We start from the raw sequence: 16,152 nt of genomic DNA, 5'->3' as shown, positions 1-16,152 counted from the left end.
TTATAGCTCGGGGCAAAAGTAGCTGGCCAGCATTGGAGCTTGCAATGATTTTCTTCGGATCCATATCTTGCCGGCTTAAGATATAGTAGCCTGAATTCATCATCTTTGATGTTTTCCTAAACCGGGAGTTTAGGCCCGTCAGATATGTCGGGCCGACTGGAGGACGACATTGTAGGCGAATCTATATACCTTGACGCAGCGTAGGTATTGTAGTTGGATTCACTTTTCGGGGAGACAAGTAAGCGTAACAGATCATCGACGCGAATGGTTATATATAAAAGCTAAACGAGACGAATGTATTATATTGTATAACCATGCGTTGTAGTCGCCAAGTTAACTTTCTGCTAGATGCTTTACCGCTTTAGGCAGGTAGCGGGGTTAGGGTGGGTGGAAAGTAAGTCGAGCCCTTTTGATTTGCTCGATCACTCGCTCACTCGTTCGTTCATTCGTTCTGTGCACGCACGGCATGTATCTATGGCATTATTTATCCATTTATCTATCCATCCATCTATCCAGACAAACATTCGTTACTTTTCCAACCGCTGCTTTCCAACAGCTGCTTTCCAACCTCTGATTTCCAACCACCATACCCACACCCACTACACCACAAATCCCGCCCCCTCCCCGCTCGCATCCCCCAAGCTCCCCCCAACCCAAACGCGATACGCGCCGCGCTCAACTCTCCACTCCTGCGCCCCTGTATCCCAAACACTGACATCCCTCCGCCTCAACCCAAACACCACCTCGCTGCTCTCGCCCTTATCCAACTCGACCTTTTCGAACCCCCTCAACTGCCGCAGCGGCTGTCCCGCGCTGTCCGGAAACCCCACGTACAGCTGAGCGACAACCTTGCCCGTGCGGTGGCCCGCGTTCGTCACTCTTGCCGAGACCTGCAGCATCTCGTCCCAGAGGTCTGCGCGACCGCCGGGCCCGCGCGGCCCGCTCGCATACGGCGCTGCTAGGGCCGAGGCGTTTGTTTTCGTCACCGCCACGTCCGAGAAGGTGAAGCTGGTGTAGCTGAGCCCGAAGCCGAATTCGTACCGCGGCGTCACGTTGCGTGCGTCGAAGGAGCGGTAGTCGATGTACACGCCCTCGGCGAAGTCGCATTGCGCCGTGTAGCAGACGCCGACGGTGTAGTCGGATTCGTTTTTCGCGATCGTGTGCGTGAGTTTGCCTGAGGGGTTCACGTCGCCGTACAGGACGTCTGCGATGGCATTGCCCGACTCTTGGCCTAGTGGGCCGCCGTACAGCAGTGCCGTCACGTTTGCGTGTTCGATCCATTGGTCGACCAGGCGCGCGCCCACCGTGTTGATCACTACCATCGTGTTGTTGCACGTGCTGGCGACCGTGTTGACGAGGGCGTCTTGCTCCGCGTTGGCCAGCTCGGTGCGGTCTGCGCCTTCGCCCGCGTACGCGTTCAGGAACACTAGACACGCTTCCGCGTTGTCGGCGTAGCTTTCGATACCCGGCGTCACGGCTGTGCCCTGCCCCAGACTGCTTAAGTCGACGCCGCCGCTGCCCGAGTCGCCGCCCATGCTGCTGCTGGAGCTGCCGTACGTGTCGTTCAGGACCCAGCGGATCATGGTGCCGTCGGCGACGGCGCGGGTGGTCAGGCTATTGAACGGCGTGATGAGGTAAGCAAACGAGTCCTGGCCCGAGCCCGAGCCCGACGCCATATGGCCCTGATAAGTCGAGCCGACGCCCTGGACCGAGAAAGCCTGGTTCGGACCAGCCATGACGGGGCCGGCGTGGGCGCCGAACACGGCCATTGTACGCGGACGGTTGAGCGGAAGACCGCCGCCGTTGGCGTTGTTGTTCTTCAGCAGGACCAAAGACTCTGCACCGATCTTACGGATAAGCGCCGCGTGGTTCGCTCGCACGTCGCGGTAGTCGGTGGCGCTGGCCGTCTCGGGCTGCTTCCCGTCGTCCAGACCGGCGAAGTAGTACGGTGCGACGTTGCGAATGACCATGTCGTCGAGGCGCGCCTGCGTGAACGATCCATTGGCAATACCTGCGCCCAGCGTCTCCGTGGTCCACATCGTGCTTGAGCCGTAATCGAGACCACCGTTGGCAGAGCCTACCGCCGTCGACTGCGCGTTCATGTCGGGGAAGACCAGGCCCGGAAACCCAAGCTCTTCTTTCAAGAGGCCATTGAGCAGGGCGCTGTTCTCGCAGGACAGCGTGCCGTTGACTTTGTTCATTGCGCACATGACACCGCCCAGGCCGGCTCTTACGCCATCGTAGAACGGCCAAAGATAAGCTTCGTGGATGGTCTTGTCGTCCGCGTTGCTCGAGTAAATGGCCGTGGTCGTGGTAGAGATGGATACCGTCCGGTTTGTTTCCTGCTCGTTAAGAAGAAAGTGCTTGCCACCGGCAATCACGCCGCTCTGCCTTATCCCCTTGACCATCTCGCCGAAGGCGATACCATTGAGGTAGGGGTCGGGAGTGAATGTCTCGGCAAGGCGCCCGCCCCAAGGCGTGCGACCGAGGGGCTCGCTCGTGGGCCCGTTGAGGACCTGATAGCCTTCCAGGTAGAACTCTGAGCCAACTGCCTTCGCTTGGGAGAGGAAATGGTCCTTGTCCCAGGTCATGGCCAAGGCGCTGGTCACACTGAAGCTAGATCTTCACGGGGTTAGCTCAGTGCAGCGGACAGACAATAGTCCACATACACGAAATACTGCCATTGGACGCCCATCATGCCATCTTTGAAGCTCAGAGCGTTCCAGGTATTGTTGCCAGAAATAGAGCCACCAGTGATGATGGTGATCTTCTCATCGTTGGTAAGACCAACGACCAATGAGGCCGCCTTCTCATAAGCAGATTGCCATTCGCCAAGGCGGTCTGACGGAAGATTAGCATCAGGGATTCAGCACATGGTGCCCAAAGGAGGCTCACTCTTTCCCGATGAAAGGACGCTCGGGGAAGTGGAGTTTAGAGCAGGCGGCCAACCCTTTTCCGCCGACAGAACGCCCGGGGGAGGGGGAGGGGGGTTTAGAGCAGCTCCGACGTTGCCAAGGAGTGACAGGCCGAACGCCACAGAAGCCTTCATGTTTGGGGAGAGAGAAAAGTGAGGAATGACGAAAAAGAAACAAACGCGGCGGCAGTCCTCTAGCGGACGCCACGCCAGCTGCTTTTGATTGCCGACCCCAGCATTATGATATAGGGCCAAGGGGACAGGGATCGTATAATGGCAACGGTGTTAGCTTAAAGGGATTAGTGGACGGGTCGGCGGTTGACCGCCAGCCAGCGCGGTCCGGCAGAAGGCTCGAGGCCGGCACCTCCTTGCGATAGCGGAAGCGAAACAGAGAGGCGAGAAGCTTGAGTCGGCGGGAGGATGAAGAAACGGCGTCTTGGCGTCGCCCTCGGAGCTCGGAGCTCGATTTTACCCGCATCGACATCCACGCAAGCTTCCATGCAGTTATGGGTCCGACTGCGCCGCTGTCTCCCATTAATGGCCTCCTGCATCGATCTGCTCCCGCTCTCGCGTGTCGTCATGCCGGACCAATCTCGGACCCCTCCCCGTTCTGTATCCTCTCTCGGACTGTCTTCACTGCTCGGCACTTATGACTAGCTGGCCAATATAAAGCGGGGGTCTGGTTGTTAGGAGTGCTGGACAACTGCCGTGTATAAAGGTAGGTTCGTGTAACCCAACTACTGCCGGCCATCACCGTTTTCCCTTCTGAGACAGTCTCCCTTGGCTAGCGCAATTGCGCCGTCACCCCAGCACTTCACTCCAGCATGAAGACCGCCGTGCTCGCCTCCGCGGCCGCCGCCGTCTCCGCCACGCCCTGGAGCGGCAGCCTGTACGTCGACACGGCGCCGCCGACGCCACGCCCGTACGTGCTGCCCAAGCTGTCCGGGCAAGCCGTGTCCATCGGCAGCCAGATCTACCGCTTCGCCGTAACCGGCAACTCGTCAGGCGGCGCCTTTACGCTGATGAACACGCACGCGCCCGACTCGCCCGCCCTCGGCGTCCTGCCGCACATCCACCGCCGCCACTACGAGAACTTCTACTGCGCCAAGGGCCGCGTCAACCTCTGGGCCGCGCGCAACGAGACGGGCCACCACGCCCGCGAACTCTCGCCCGGCGATTATGGCGCCGTGCCCCCCGGCACTACCCACACGTTCCAGATGACGGACCCGGACACGCAGCTCACGGGCGTCATCGCCCCCGGCGGCTTCGAAGAACTCTTCATCGCCATCGGCGACGGCGCGTACGCCTCCCCCACGGGAGCGGAATTCGTGCCGGCAGCCGCGCCGGGCCCGCCTCCGGGCACGAACAACAGCGGGCCGGGGGCAGCCGGCCCTCCCCCAGGCATGATCTCGCAGCTGCAGTCCTTCGACGTGTTCGCGCAGCTCGACTTCCAGCCGCGCCAAGACATGGTCAACGGCAGCGCACCCGTAGACGCGACCTGGCACACGGGCTCCTCAGCGCAGGCACTAGCGCCGAGCCCGCGCGCGCCCGCCTTCGTCGCCAAGAACCGCGGCCCCAAGTTCCTGCACGCCCCGGCCGGCGCGTCCGCGTACCAGCTCGTTGCGCCGCTGTCGCGGGCCGCGCACACGCGCGCCAACTTCAGCATGGGCACCATCACGATGAGCGCGCCGTTTGCGAACGCGTCTGCAACGTCTCCTTCGTCACTGACGCTCCCCCAGCCCGTGGCGTTCCAGCTCGAGGAGGGCGAGCTGCACGTCTCGGTCGGGAAGAATGCCTCCGCCCGCCTCATCCAGGGCGACGTGCTGTTTGTGCCGGCGGGGACAGAGTTTTCGTATACCGCTACTCGCCCGTTCACGCGCTGGCTGTATGTCACTGGCGGTGGGGAGGGGAGTCTGGACGAGCTGCTGATTGCGCAGGGCAAGCGCTGGGACTGGGCGTCGTATCCGGTTGCGCCGGGCGTGGTGGTGCAGGGCTAGGGGGGCGGGGGCAGGGGGAGAGGGAGGGGCAGCGTAATGCTGTGATGTGATAATATCGATGCGATGCGATGTGATGGAAAACTAGCTAATAACTATACATGATCTCGGTATATATGTATATATATATATATACAAACACAAAAATACTCTTCCGTATCTACTTGGTTGTGTTACGCTCTTCTAGCGCTGCAACAACACCTCGCATACATAGGTACTATATCCTCCCCAGCGTTTTCCCCCCCAACACACACACACACACACACACACACACACACACACGCACCTTCGCCCCAGCGCCAGCGCCCCGTGCCAGCGTCAGCGCAGTGCAGTGCACTGCATGGCCCAGCAGCGCGCATGCACATCCATCCATCCATCCAAACCATACCAAACGCAAACGCAAACGCAAACGCAAACGCAAACCAACGCCAACGCCAACGCCATCATTAGGTCTTGTCTTTTCTTACCTTTTTTTGTTTTTATGTAGTATATATATGTACCGAAACAGGCGCGTACGAGCCCCCTAGGAATACATAGACGGGGCGCAGTGCGTTTGCGCTCGCCGCGCGCCATGCTTGGGTTGGACTTGCTCGCGTCGTCCTTGTATGTGCGTGCTCTAGACTTAAGCCCCGTCTACCCGCCACGTCAGTAAATAGGTATGTATGTAGGTAGGTGGGTAAGTAGGTATGTAAGTAAGTGGGTATGTAAGTAGGTGGGTAAGTAAGTAGGTGGGTAAATATCGTTCATCCTAGCTCTATTCTATACATACACAATACATAATACATATGGGTATCATCATCTCAGCGCGCTAAAGCAGTACGTACCACGATGTACGCAAATGTCCGTCTCAACCATGCCAACCTGTCCCATGCCATGCCATGCCATGCCATGCCGTTGGAGTGGCGTTTGTTTTGTTCTGTTTCGCCCCTCTCTTTTTTCTCTCTTCCTCATTACACCTCCTCTCAACCAACAACCCCGCTCCCCCACCACCACCTACGCCTCACAAGGATACCGACTCTTCCTTCTCAACGTCTCCCCCCAGCGCACAAAACACCACGGAATAACCGCCATAGCGACGCTTACAAAGCCCAGCAAACTCGTCGCCCAGCCCACGCCCAACTTCTCGTACATCTGGAGGATAAAGAGCGGAAACGCGCAGCCCAAGACATATCTCAGCAGGGAGCAGGCGGCCATGGCGCTGGCGCCGTACAGCGGGCCGTACGTGTTCATCAGGTACAGGGTGCAGGCCATGAAGATCAGCAGCATCGACACGCCGAACAGCGTCTCCGCGATGACGGGCACGATCCAGTGCACTTTGTACGCGGCGGTCCAGGCGAAGAGAAAGAGCGACGACGGAAGCAGGAAGGAGCCTGGGTACGCGATGAAGAGGGTGAACTCCGGGGGCGGGTTGCGCGGGAGCGCGGGGACGGGGGGCGCGGCATCAGCGCCGGGTTCCGCTTTAGCTTGTTCCTCCTCTTGCTGCTGCGCGAGCTGCGCTTGTTGTGCGCGCCAGCGTTGCGCGCGCGGCCGCTCGAAGAGGTAGAAGTTCCCTACGATGGTCGAGAAGCCCACGAAGCACCCGACGCCCAGACCCAGGAATGTCAGGCCCTGCGAGCCGAGGTTGAAGCCGTACTGCGTGCGGAAAACCCACGGGAAGGCCGCGAAGAAGGCGTACTGCATCGCGAAGACGAAGGCGACGTACAGCGAGAACAGACCGATGATGGGTTCCGTGAAGAGCATGTGCACGGGGCGGCCGACCGTGTTCATCAGGAGGGCGCGGGCGCCCGATGCTGCGCGCGAGGAGCGCGATGCGTTGGTCTGCGTGCGCGTGAGGTCCAGGCCGGCCTTTTTGGCGCGGGTAAGCAGGATTTGCTTTTTGTAGGTTTCGCTCATGAGGAAAGCGGGGCAGAGGAAGGCGACCATGAAGAAGAGAATCACCCATTCGGTCCAGCGCCAGGACTCGCCTTCGACGACGAAGCCGCCAATGAGAGGGCTGTGTGGATGTTAGTATCGCTCGTTAAGTGATAGAGAGGAAAAGGCAGTGCTCACCCCAATGTCGGCCCAAGAAACGGGCAACACACAATCAACGCCATCGGCACGGCGCGCTCATGCGGGCGCCACACATCCGATAACGTTGCATTTCCAACACTGAGCGCAGGGGAGCCAAAAGCGCCCGCGAAGAAACGGCAAATGGTCAGCGCGGCGATGTTGTTAGAGAAACCAGCGCCCAGGATGAACAGCCCGAAGATGGGCGTGCACACAAAGTAGACCGCGCGGCGGCCAAAGTTCTCGCTGCATGGCGATGCGATCAGCGGGCCTAGCGCCAGGCCCAGTGTGTAGAGAGCGAAAGGCAGGATCGCGACGACCGATCCCACTCCGAATTGCGTCATAATTTCCGCGCGGCCAGGCGTGTAGACTGAGGAACCGAAGGTTGTGACAAAGGCAATGGCAGCTGGGTCTTGGTCAGCTTTTTCTTCTTCCTCGTCTTGTCCTTTTTCTTCAAATGCGGGATGGATCAAGGGCGGGACGGCGTACATGGCACAACGGTATGCAGAATGCGCTTCCCCATGGGCCAGTTATGAGGGTTCTCTGGGTCATCGGCCCAGTCGATTTTCGAAAAGTTGTTCTCATCGTCCGAGGACGTTGGCAGCGGACCGCCCTTCTCGGGATCAGGGCTATCGTTGCGCGGCGTAGGGGTATCCCATGATGCTGATGCAGGCGGATGCGAGTCGGTAGTCGTGGTGTCGTGTGTCATCGTCGAAGGTCGTGAAGCATCAAGTTCCGTATGAGGATGTCTGTAGGAAGCAGCAAAACGCTTGACGAGCGAGGGGGGCCGCACGTGGCTATGTATATATCTTGGCCTGCAAGCCTCTTCCTACTAGCCGTGCCAGTAGCCGTGGCCGCGAGACCCGCCATACAAGCAGTTGTTTTCGTAGGGCTCTGTCTATACGACCAATCACGCGCCAGAGCGCCGTAACGACCGGCAGCGCGCAGGCTTGAAGGAGCGACCCACACTCAGGTGAGCCGGGCGCTCGGTAACAGAACGCGGGAAAGCCAGCGTTGGCGGCTGCTCTTGGCCTTCTCTTCCCAGCTCTTCGATCGCCAACCAGTGCCGCGCCGACCGCCCTTAGCTGCGATGCTTGTTCCAACAACATGTGCTTGATAATGGTGCTGCACGCCGCTGGCGTCATGCAGCTGCTTGCTAATCCTCTTCTCCCTCTCTTACATGCAGCTGTTTTTTGTCTCCCGCCCCATCTCCGAAGGGCGCCCGTCCCAGGTGCCAGGTCGCCATGTGTGGCTCCAATTTTGCAGGCTCGGTAGTTGTCGTCGGAGTGCGCGCAGGAAGACTTGGAAGAGAATGGAACGAACGATGGATTTTCGCAGGGGTTGCGTGCCCGAGCGCCACGCCGCCGCGGCCCGAACTTTGAGGCTCGGCCGAGTCCGCCGACGGAAGGCGCATCGCATCGTCTATCATCGCCCCAAGGCTTGTCGCATCCCTCTGATCTGATCTATGTCCATCACCAAACCGTCCATCTCGAGTCCGCTGATCGCGTCAGCCTTACCGCGCGACCCGTCGTCCCAGCTGTTGGGATTCTGCTGCATCTGGCTGCACGCATCTTCGGCCCCACCCAACGCCGCCGCATGCATCTAAGCATCACCTCAGCAGCCCGGTGGTGCCAGCTCCTTCTGGGGCCCCATCCGACGCCTCGACACGGCTCTCGTCCTTATATCTGTCGCCGTTGCCCCACCACCTTAAGCCAGTTTCTCCCCGGGATGTAGTACGACGAGAAAAAATCGACAAATTCGAGGTCCCGCGCCGTCGTCTTGTACACCTCGAGCTGTGTATCGGCAAAACGCCTGAAGAAGGCCCCAAGCGTCACATAAATTTCGCAGTATGCCAGTCTACTGTGTGTCAGAAAGCGCGGCTTCGGCCGACGTGGGGTGAGCACTCACGGCATGCCGACGCATTGTCGCGAACCGCGTCCGAACGGGATCATGTAGCGGTCGAGGCGGCGCGCGTCCTCCGGGTCGAGCCATCTCGAGGGCTCGAACTTCATCGGCTCGGGGAATGCCGCCTCGTCACGGTGCATAAGCCACGAGCTCATCCCGACGATTGTCTGTTATCTTGTCAGTGTGTTCTGATAAGAAATTTGTTCAGAGCTTAAGTTCACGTACGCCCTCGGGAACATAGTAGCCGTTGAACGTTGCACCGCCTTCCGGTGTCACTCTGGGCAAACGCCCAGGAACGCCAAAGGATAATCTGGATTTCTGTGTTAGCTCATGTACCCCATACGCCACGTTTCTAAATTGTCTTTGCTCTCGTCAGGGGTATCAGAATAGGACTCAACAAAAAAGGAAAGACGGTGAACACGTGGATATCGGACGAGCCAATTGGCACGCGGACAAACCCGCGTCATGGCTTTACGCTAGCAACCAGGGGGGAACATATTGTAAAAGCACGCAGGGGCCAGATGAACGCACCTTAATCCCTCCTTGATCACTGCAGTCTAACCACACACGTTAGTATTTGCCACATATTCCAACGTCGACTACTCACGAGATATGGTAGCCGCTCCAAAGCGACAAAGTCCAATGGCGCCTCCGGGTCCGGGAACGCGTCGACGAGCTCGTCACGCAGACGAGAATGGATCCCCTTGTTTGCAAGCACATGGTACGTAGCAGTACTCATGGCATTGCCCGTTGTGTCCGCCGCCGCCGCAAGGAAGCTGTACGCCTCGTCCTTAAGTTGCATAGGCGTCGGAATTGGCAAGACGTCGCTGTTTTCAGGGTTGAGTAGCTCCGAGAATACAGTCGGGCGCTCGGAGGGCATCTTTCCGGTCGCCATGCGTGCCTGCACATCTTTGACCTGCTCAACGCATTTCTACAACAATATCAGCATCTGCAGCCAGGAATCAAAAGGGATAACCTCACCGTCTGCAACTTCGTCACCTGCCCCAGTGGCTCGCTCAACCACGGAGCCAGCCACGGCGGAATCTTCAGCGCCAGGCGCTGCAAAGCCGGAGCGGCCTGGAAGATCCAGAGTGACGGGCCGACGCCTGCAACCATGCGGAAGAAGCGCGCGCCCAGGTCCGGCTTGTCAAGCAAATGATACGACTCGCCAAACGCATAGTCAGTTATGACATCAACACTAACCGCGCGGAACGCATGATGCAGGTCGACAGGTATGCCGTCCCGGACGCCGGCTTCCATGCGTGAGACCAGCCGTGCTGCTTTGTCCTGCACAACAGCCTCGAGGTCAAGGACGCGTCGCCGCGAAAAGAGCGGGCTGATGAGGCTGCGCTTGAGCTTGTGCAGGCTGTTGCTGGGGGTGCCAAAGGTGGAGTAGGGCACGTTGATGCCGTTGTAGAAGATAGGCGGCTTGCTGTAAGGCGAGCCGATGTGGTAGATGGTGTCGTAGTTCGCTGGGTCGGCGAGGTGGATTTCGTCGGGCGTGATGCGCACGACAGGGCCTATAAAGCGTGAGCAAACGAGCCGCCCGCTAGTGTTTGTAAGTCCTGCACGTACCGTATCGCTGATGCATTTCCTCAATCTTGCGATAGTATCGCCCATTGTAAAATGTCTGGTACAGCACTGTCACAGCTGGCAAAAACGGTCCGGGAATCTTGGCGAGTGGATGGAAATAGCGGCGATAGACGACAGTGAAAGTGACATAGGCGGGGAGAACGATCGCAAGGACAAGAGCAAGGGTGGGAGCAGATGGGATGGTGAGGGTCGTGGAGAGCATAGTGACGGAAGACAAAGCGCGTTGGTGGTGAGTAAAACGGAAACTGCGACTGCTGCAACTGCTGTCGCGGAAGGCGCAAACCCAGCCAGCGCGTTTTTAAAAAATAACTTCGCCGCGACATCTCCGCACGCATTGCTACCCAGATAGGTAGGTCGCTGGGGCGCTTCCTCGGTTATGCTATGTGGTTTATCTAGTTGCTATCGAGCATGGTGGTGATCGTCGCTGCGGCCCGCGTGAGTGGTGATAGGCGGTTGTGGATGGTATGGCACGGGCCGATCCCCCGCCTTGCCGTGCCGGGGGCTGGTTAGGAGCGGGGTTTGCTTCTACATGTGGATTGGTTCGTTGTCATGGTGATGTTTGAGTCGTGTAATCCGTACGGAGTACCACGTAGTGCGTGTTGAGAAATACTCTCGCTTTTGCATTGTTCTGTTCATGAGCTGTATGTGTTAGCTGCGTACTGGAAAAAGTTCCGTCCTCTATTTCATACACAGACTATGATGCGGGATTAAGGACGGGTGTCAGATAATCGGGCGCGGTTTGTGGGTTGTTGAAGGTGCTTCAGTGGGCTAAACAGCTATTAACGCTGTTTAGCTCGGTAGAAAACGAGTGGTAAGGAATTTTCGCAGATGAGCCTCTTTGCCCAGGCCTGTGTATAGGGAACTGCGCATCTTGACAGAGTACAAGTGGTGGTTGACGTTCTTGGTTGGTCGTGTACGCATATGAAGCTCGCTGGTGTGGATTATGTTGTAATATAGCTGATTGGCTGCTGGTTTTACCCGGCGCGTGATGTCTTCGCGAGATTTTTCCCTCTGTACAACGCGAGACCTGGCCAGCCGTACCAGCCTCTTCGAAGAACTTTCAGTCGAGATACTGAAGCTCGCCCTGTCAAGCTCCAGCTGTATCTTCCTCCCCATGTGTATCGCTCCTTCATTATCACCCTCAATGCCCACCATCACCGACCCTCCGCTTTGTCCTTCAGCCCCTTCGCCCACAGCTCCAGCCCCTCCTGCACCTTCGCGCCCACCACAAACTTGACGATCCACGCAAACGGCCCGTCGAACGTCATGTACGTGCGGTACGTGCACCGCGCCTCGCCGTCTTCATCAGCCTCCTCCTCGACGATCTCGTTCACGCGCAGCGTCCGCATCAGCCACGCCGGCATCATGTCCTGCACCCAACCGACGCGGTAGACGCCATCTGCGCCGGGCGTTTCCAGCAGCGAGACCTTCTCGACGCTGCCGCCTGGGACGATGCGCGGGCGGCCGAATATGGGTGCTTGGACGGTGAATTGGAGGCGTTGGTGCAGCTTGAGGTGCCCGTCATCATCGGAGGAGGGTGTGGGAGTGAGGGTGGTGGAGGGGAGCAGGTCGGCGCGTGGGATGAATGGGTTCCAGGTGGGCCAGGTGGTGCGGTCGGTGAGGAGCTCGAAGACACGGTCGCTGGACGCGGCGATGGCGATGCTGGTGCTGGGGCTGAAGACGGAGGCCATTGTTGGTGTGGTAGAGTGTGGAGAGGAAAGGGCAAGGTGTCGTTATTGGAGTGGAGAAGCGTACGGTTGACGAGGCGGCGTAATTCCGTTGAACCTCCGGGAAAGGAAATTTCTCCTTGCGTCATCGTTGCAGTTTCATCTAACATGATCACGAACACAGCTTGAGCTGCCATCTTCATCTATCAAACACTGTTCCTTGCGCCATTCATACAAGTAAAGCAAAACCCTCTCAACCTCCGCTTCCGTTGGCCGTGTTGCTCCTCTTTCCGGGTTGCCCTTCGACGGCTATGACGGCTTATTGATGATGTCTCCTTTCGCTAGGTATCCAATAATCCAGGGCATTCGAAGTGCCAGTGCAAGACGTTAAGAACCTCGAAGATCGACTGGGAAAGTAACCATCTCCTACACGTCGCGTTAGGAAAGACAATCTCTCACGGTTGGTTGAGTGGCCAGGTATTGAATTACCGTACCTCATCAGCAATGGGAATGGGCCAGATTATCCCAGCCTCGAAGCTCGTTTGGGTGCGGATCGCGTACATGCAACGGGCTCCAGGTCGATAGTAGAATCTTTGGCCCAGTTCTGCTACATGCTGACTTGTGTTCGGCACTGGAGTACGTTAGGTTTGACTGCTATTCCACAAGAGCCTTCCCTCCGAGCTTACACTCTGGTTCTCTGTTCCGTTGCCTTCTCTTGAGACACTTCCACAGCAAAAGAGCTACCGGCGGGCTAGCGATAAAGAGGCCGACAACAGCGACAATGGACTCGATTGACAGCGACATTTTCACAAAAGAGCTTGGAATTAGCACAAGAAATGGAGGGAATGGAGAGTGAAGGAACATCGGATATAAAACTTGAGGATCAGGGCAGTGCCAACGGCATTGGAGCATACGGTGTGTACTTTGCACGCGTTGCACATTCCCTCTTGTCCACAGCCTCCACAGCGGGAGCGATTTCAGACGTGCCTATTCGTTGATGAATCTCATGGGCGCAGGGATCAGGACGAACCGATTTTGTGCATTACAGTAGCCGGCTCCAGATTTTGGACGTGCCCAATCATTCCGCTCTTTCAGAATGTGGAGGAGTCTAACGGACACAGGCATCAGGCTGAGTCGGTGTCTCTTGGTCGTGCATTACGGTAGCCGACTCCAGATTTTGGTATTGGCCAATAAGATTGAGAGCCAAAGCGAGGCAAGGCTGATCCACTGGCGTCTGCCAAAGGATTTGGATTGTTTTTGTTTTCGAAATGAGGGGTCGAGTAGCTGGTCTTGTGTCACGGTATGTGACGTGTAGCTGCACAGCCTCGGACGCGTATCAGGCTGCCGGCGAACGGGAGGGATTCAGCTGGTGGACGTGTGCCTGCAGGAGGTTTTGGAACGGGCCAATCATCAACAACCGGGAACCACGAGGGGATGTCTAACAGATTTTGACAATAGCCAATCATGCAAAGCTCACCGGTCGGCCGCCAAAATTCAGCCTTGTCAAGAGAAACATAAATCATCCACTCCCCCAACCTTTCTTCCTCATCGCACCGACCTTTTCCTTCCTTTGACACCCAGATCATTCATCCAAATCGAACAAAATGACAGACACCGACAAGCAATGGGAACGCCATAAAAACACCATTAGTCGTCTCTATCTTGCCGAAGGCTTGACCAGACACCAAGTCGTAGCCGAAATGGCAGAAAAACATGGTTTTCATGCAGAGTAATTCTTACCCTCGTATTTGCAGCTTCCATCGGCTCTACCTAACTTAGTATCTACTCAGCGCGGGCCAATACGAGCGACAGTTCAAGAAGTGGAAACTCCGCAAGGGATTGAAACCTGACGAATGGAAAAAAGTTGCTCGACGTGTCCAGAAAAGGAAACTAGACGGCAAAGAAAGCGACCTCTGGGTAGACGGCATATTGATTCCCAAAGCGAAGGTCTACAAAGCAATATCAAGGTACCAGCCCTCTACGCTGGAACGGTTTCAGCCAGGTAAAGCTTTTTAAACTACTTTGCTATCAACTGTCAAGTTTATTGACTGGTTAACACTCCTCCAGCTTTGGACCGTCGTAGCCGTACGCCAGAAGGGTTTGTAGTTGCAACACCCCCAGCCTTTGCACAGGAAGCATCCGAACTCACGGCACCCTTGAGTTCTGAAATAGAAGCCCCCGAAATTGCGGCATCCTCAAATTCTGCAATGGAAGGTATCAAAACTGAGTCACCATTGACCCTTACAATGGAGGTACCTGATATCGCAGACCCTTTAAAGCCTGCACTGAAAGAACTCAAATCCCCGATCCCCTCGACTTCGAAACTAAACTCCTCGCAACTTGATAAGTTTCCTTCTTTCCAGTTTCGGAAACTTTTTGGGGATCAAGCTTTGGGTGCAGTTCAGTCCAGCATACCATGTTCGCGGGATGCGCTTTTACCGACCAAGGACGAGATATTACCTCAGATATTTGAAGTTGTTATGATGAACCTGTCCAGAACCGGCCAAGATGGAACAGAAAAGCCTGGAGCCTTGACTTCCGGAGCCGAAAACAGTAATACCATCCAGGATGCTTTTCAGCTAGCATTTCATCTGCTATCCAACCACGTGGGCAATGATTTCACCTACGAGCTGGGAGAAATCGTTGTTCATTGGATTCAAAAACAGCCAACTTTTTGTATTCTTGAACAACTCTCGTCAATCGGTGGGCCGACCATTGAGGCTTTCTCGGAGTTTCTTCTCAGTGAGGCTATTCGACTGAAAGACAACAAACTGGCAAAGTTTCTATTGCGGCAGTTTAAAGTCAATCCAAACTCATGCTCCGGCATCGGAGGAAGGTCCTTTGACCGTATGACGGCCCTAGAACAGGCCGTCGTCACGAAAAATTCAGCTCTATTACGCCTCCTACTGGAACGTGGAGTCGGATTGGATCCTATGGTGCTAAAGCAATATCTCCCAAACAAGTCGATCGAAACGGATGATATGGCGATATTGCGTACCATTCTAGATGCTGGTTCCGAAGCACGACCTGATTTACTCTCGGCGATCGGTTCACTTGACAACATAAATTTGGTTGAGGTTGTTTTGAATGATTCGCAATCCTTCTGGATCTTGAGTGGAGATTATAAGCACGCACTTCAGATTGCTTTGGAAAGAAACAACGCTTCAACTGTTCGACTTATTTTGAAATATGGACTGCATTTGAAACACAAATGCCAATTAGGTGGTGAAACAGAAGATATGGTTTACAATGCAGCTTCATTCGATACTATGGAAGCTCTTCAGCTACTTTTGGACGCTGGCGTCACTTTTGACTCCTATGTTGGAGTCAAGACCGTCCCCCAAAAGGCCCTCACCGTAGTACCCACGAAGTTCCCTACGGCCTCTCCTCTGGTATCAGACAATGTTAGCAACTGGTATTGTTGCGGATGCGGGACTGTCAACAACTATGGCGTTGCGCCAGAAAGGTGTCCTATCTGCGCGCATTTGAGGTTCGGTGGGGCTGCTGATGAGGCGTCGAGCCAATGTGGATGCGGAGGCAGCGAGTCGTTCATTCCACCCCCGAGTCCGGCCACAAAATTTCGATGACAGCGATATGGCAATGGGGGTTTTAGTATTCAGTGACAGCATGGATATGGTCAACGCTCTTCCAAAGGTAGAAAATCGTTTGATATACCGGGCTCGAAGCTTTCTGTATTCACATTTCTTTACAACCTTGCGAATGTATAATTATTAGGTATCTTCCAACTTTAAGAGTGCCATCTCTTTTACCTCCGGTATTGTACAGTACCTACCCACAGTACTCAATCTTTCAGTAGATGACAAAGATTTATCCGGGATTACCAAATTATTTCAAGCTGAAAATGGTGTAAGCTATGTATAGCCGATGGATACCGATAACTACGAGAAAGCGACTGCGCTCTAAGGCAATATTAGCTCTCCCAAGGTTTGACACTGCGGCAAATCAGGTTCGGCTTAAAAGTGGTACAGTCCTTTGTAGATATATTATCATATGGAGTGGGGGAAAGACCTAG

The 16,152-nt window shown here is 56.1% G+C and overlaps 8 protein-coding genes across 8 annotated transcripts; 2 read left to right on the top strand and 6 right to left on the bottom strand.

Moving 5' to 3' along the window:
- Positions 1 to 594: 594 nt before the first annotated feature.
- K452DRAFT_272920 (glycoside hydrolase family 3 protein) lies at positions 595 to 3,279 on the bottom strand. The gene is made up of 3 exons (XM_033539118.1): positions 2,896 to 3,279; positions 2,670 to 2,841; positions 595 to 2,622 (listed from the first exon to the last, which is right to left on the bottom strand). Exons 1-3 carry the CDS (start codon positions 3,047 to 3,049, stop codon positions 600 to 602), a joined length of 2,349 nt encoding a protein of 782 aa, XP_033396802.1. The 5' UTR covers positions 3,050 to 3,279; the 3' UTR covers positions 595 to 599.
- A 398-nt stretch (positions 3,280 to 3,677) lies between these two features.
- Positions 3,678 to 5,019, top strand: K452DRAFT_288467 (uncharacterized protein). The gene has a single exon (XM_033540659.1). The coding sequence runs from the start codon at positions 3,739 to 3,741 to the stop codon at positions 4,909 to 4,911; it is 1,173 nt and encodes a 390-aa protein (XP_033396801.1). The 5' UTR covers positions 3,678 to 3,738; the 3' UTR covers positions 4,912 to 5,019.
- A 585-nt stretch (positions 5,020 to 5,604) lies between these two features.
- Positions 5,605 to 7,726, bottom strand: K452DRAFT_351730 (uncharacterized protein). Its single transcript, XM_033545738.1, has 3 exons — positions 7,444 to 7,726; positions 6,958 to 7,360; positions 5,605 to 6,901 (listed from the first exon to the last, which is right to left on the bottom strand). Exons 1-3 carry the CDS (start codon positions 7,661 to 7,663, stop codon positions 5,902 to 5,904), a joined length of 1,623 nt encoding a protein of 540 aa, XP_033396800.1. The 5' UTR covers positions 7,664 to 7,726; the 3' UTR covers positions 5,605 to 5,901.
- Positions 7,727 to 8,633: 907 nt separating this feature from the next.
- Positions 8,634 to 10,654, bottom strand: K452DRAFT_299132 (uncharacterized protein; the record flags this gene model as incomplete). The annotated part of the gene is made up of 7 exons (XM_033542190.1): positions 8,634 to 8,811; positions 8,863 to 9,026; positions 9,085 to 9,169; positions 9,391 to 9,416; positions 9,467 to 9,790; positions 9,841 to 10,379; positions 10,435 to 10,654. The coding sequence occupies 7 exons, from the start codon at positions 10,652 to 10,654 to the stop codon at positions 8,634 to 8,636; spliced, it is 1,536 nt and encodes a 511-aa protein (XP_033396799.1).
- A 784-nt stretch (positions 10,655 to 11,438) lies between these two features.
- Positions 11,439 to 12,547, bottom strand: K452DRAFT_288462 (uncharacterized protein). The gene has a single exon (XM_033540658.1). It carries the CDS (start codon positions 12,141 to 12,143, stop codon positions 11,607 to 11,609), a length of 537 nt encoding a protein of 178 aa, XP_033396798.1. The 5' UTR covers positions 12,144 to 12,547; the 3' UTR covers positions 11,439 to 11,606.
- On the bottom strand, positions 12,325 to 13,222 carry K452DRAFT_44999 (uncharacterized protein). The gene is made up of 3 exons (XM_033546685.1): positions 12,806 to 13,222; positions 12,614 to 12,750; positions 12,325 to 12,545 (listed from the first exon to the last, which is right to left on the bottom strand). Exons 1-3 carry the CDS (start codon positions 13,029 to 13,031, stop codon positions 12,507 to 12,509), a joined length of 402 nt encoding a protein of 133 aa, XP_033396797.1. The 5' UTR covers positions 13,032 to 13,222; the 3' UTR covers positions 12,325 to 12,506.
- A 357-nt stretch (positions 13,223 to 13,579) lies between these two features.
- Positions 13,580 to 14,231, top strand: K452DRAFT_45005 (uncharacterized protein). The gene is made up of 2 exons (XM_033546687.1): positions 13,580 to 13,848; positions 13,910 to 14,231. Exons 1-2 carry the CDS (start codon positions 13,724 to 13,726, stop codon positions 14,133 to 14,135), a joined length of 351 nt encoding a protein of 116 aa, XP_033396796.1. The 5' UTR covers positions 13,580 to 13,723; the 3' UTR covers positions 14,136 to 14,231.
- Positions 14,232 to 14,752: 521 nt separating this feature from the next.
- K452DRAFT_288460 (uncharacterized protein) lies at positions 14,753 to 15,002 on the bottom strand. Its single transcript, XM_033540657.1, has one exon. The coding sequence runs from the start codon at positions 14,944 to 14,946 to the stop codon at positions 14,776 to 14,778; it is 171 nt and encodes a 56-aa protein (XP_033396795.1). The 5' UTR covers positions 14,947 to 15,002; the 3' UTR covers positions 14,753 to 14,775.
- Positions 15,003 to 16,152: the final 1,150 nt, after the last annotated feature.

This window comes from Aplosporella prunicola (genome assembly GCF_010093885.1).
Source record: "Aplosporella prunicola CBS 121167 unplaced genomic scaffold K452scaffold_15, whole genome shotgun sequence".
Classification (NCBI taxonomy): domain Eukaryota; kingdom Fungi; phylum Ascomycota; class Dothideomycetes; order Botryosphaeriales; family Aplosporellaceae; genus Aplosporella; species Aplosporella prunicola.
This window is presented reverse-complemented; position numbering and strand designations above follow the sequence as displayed.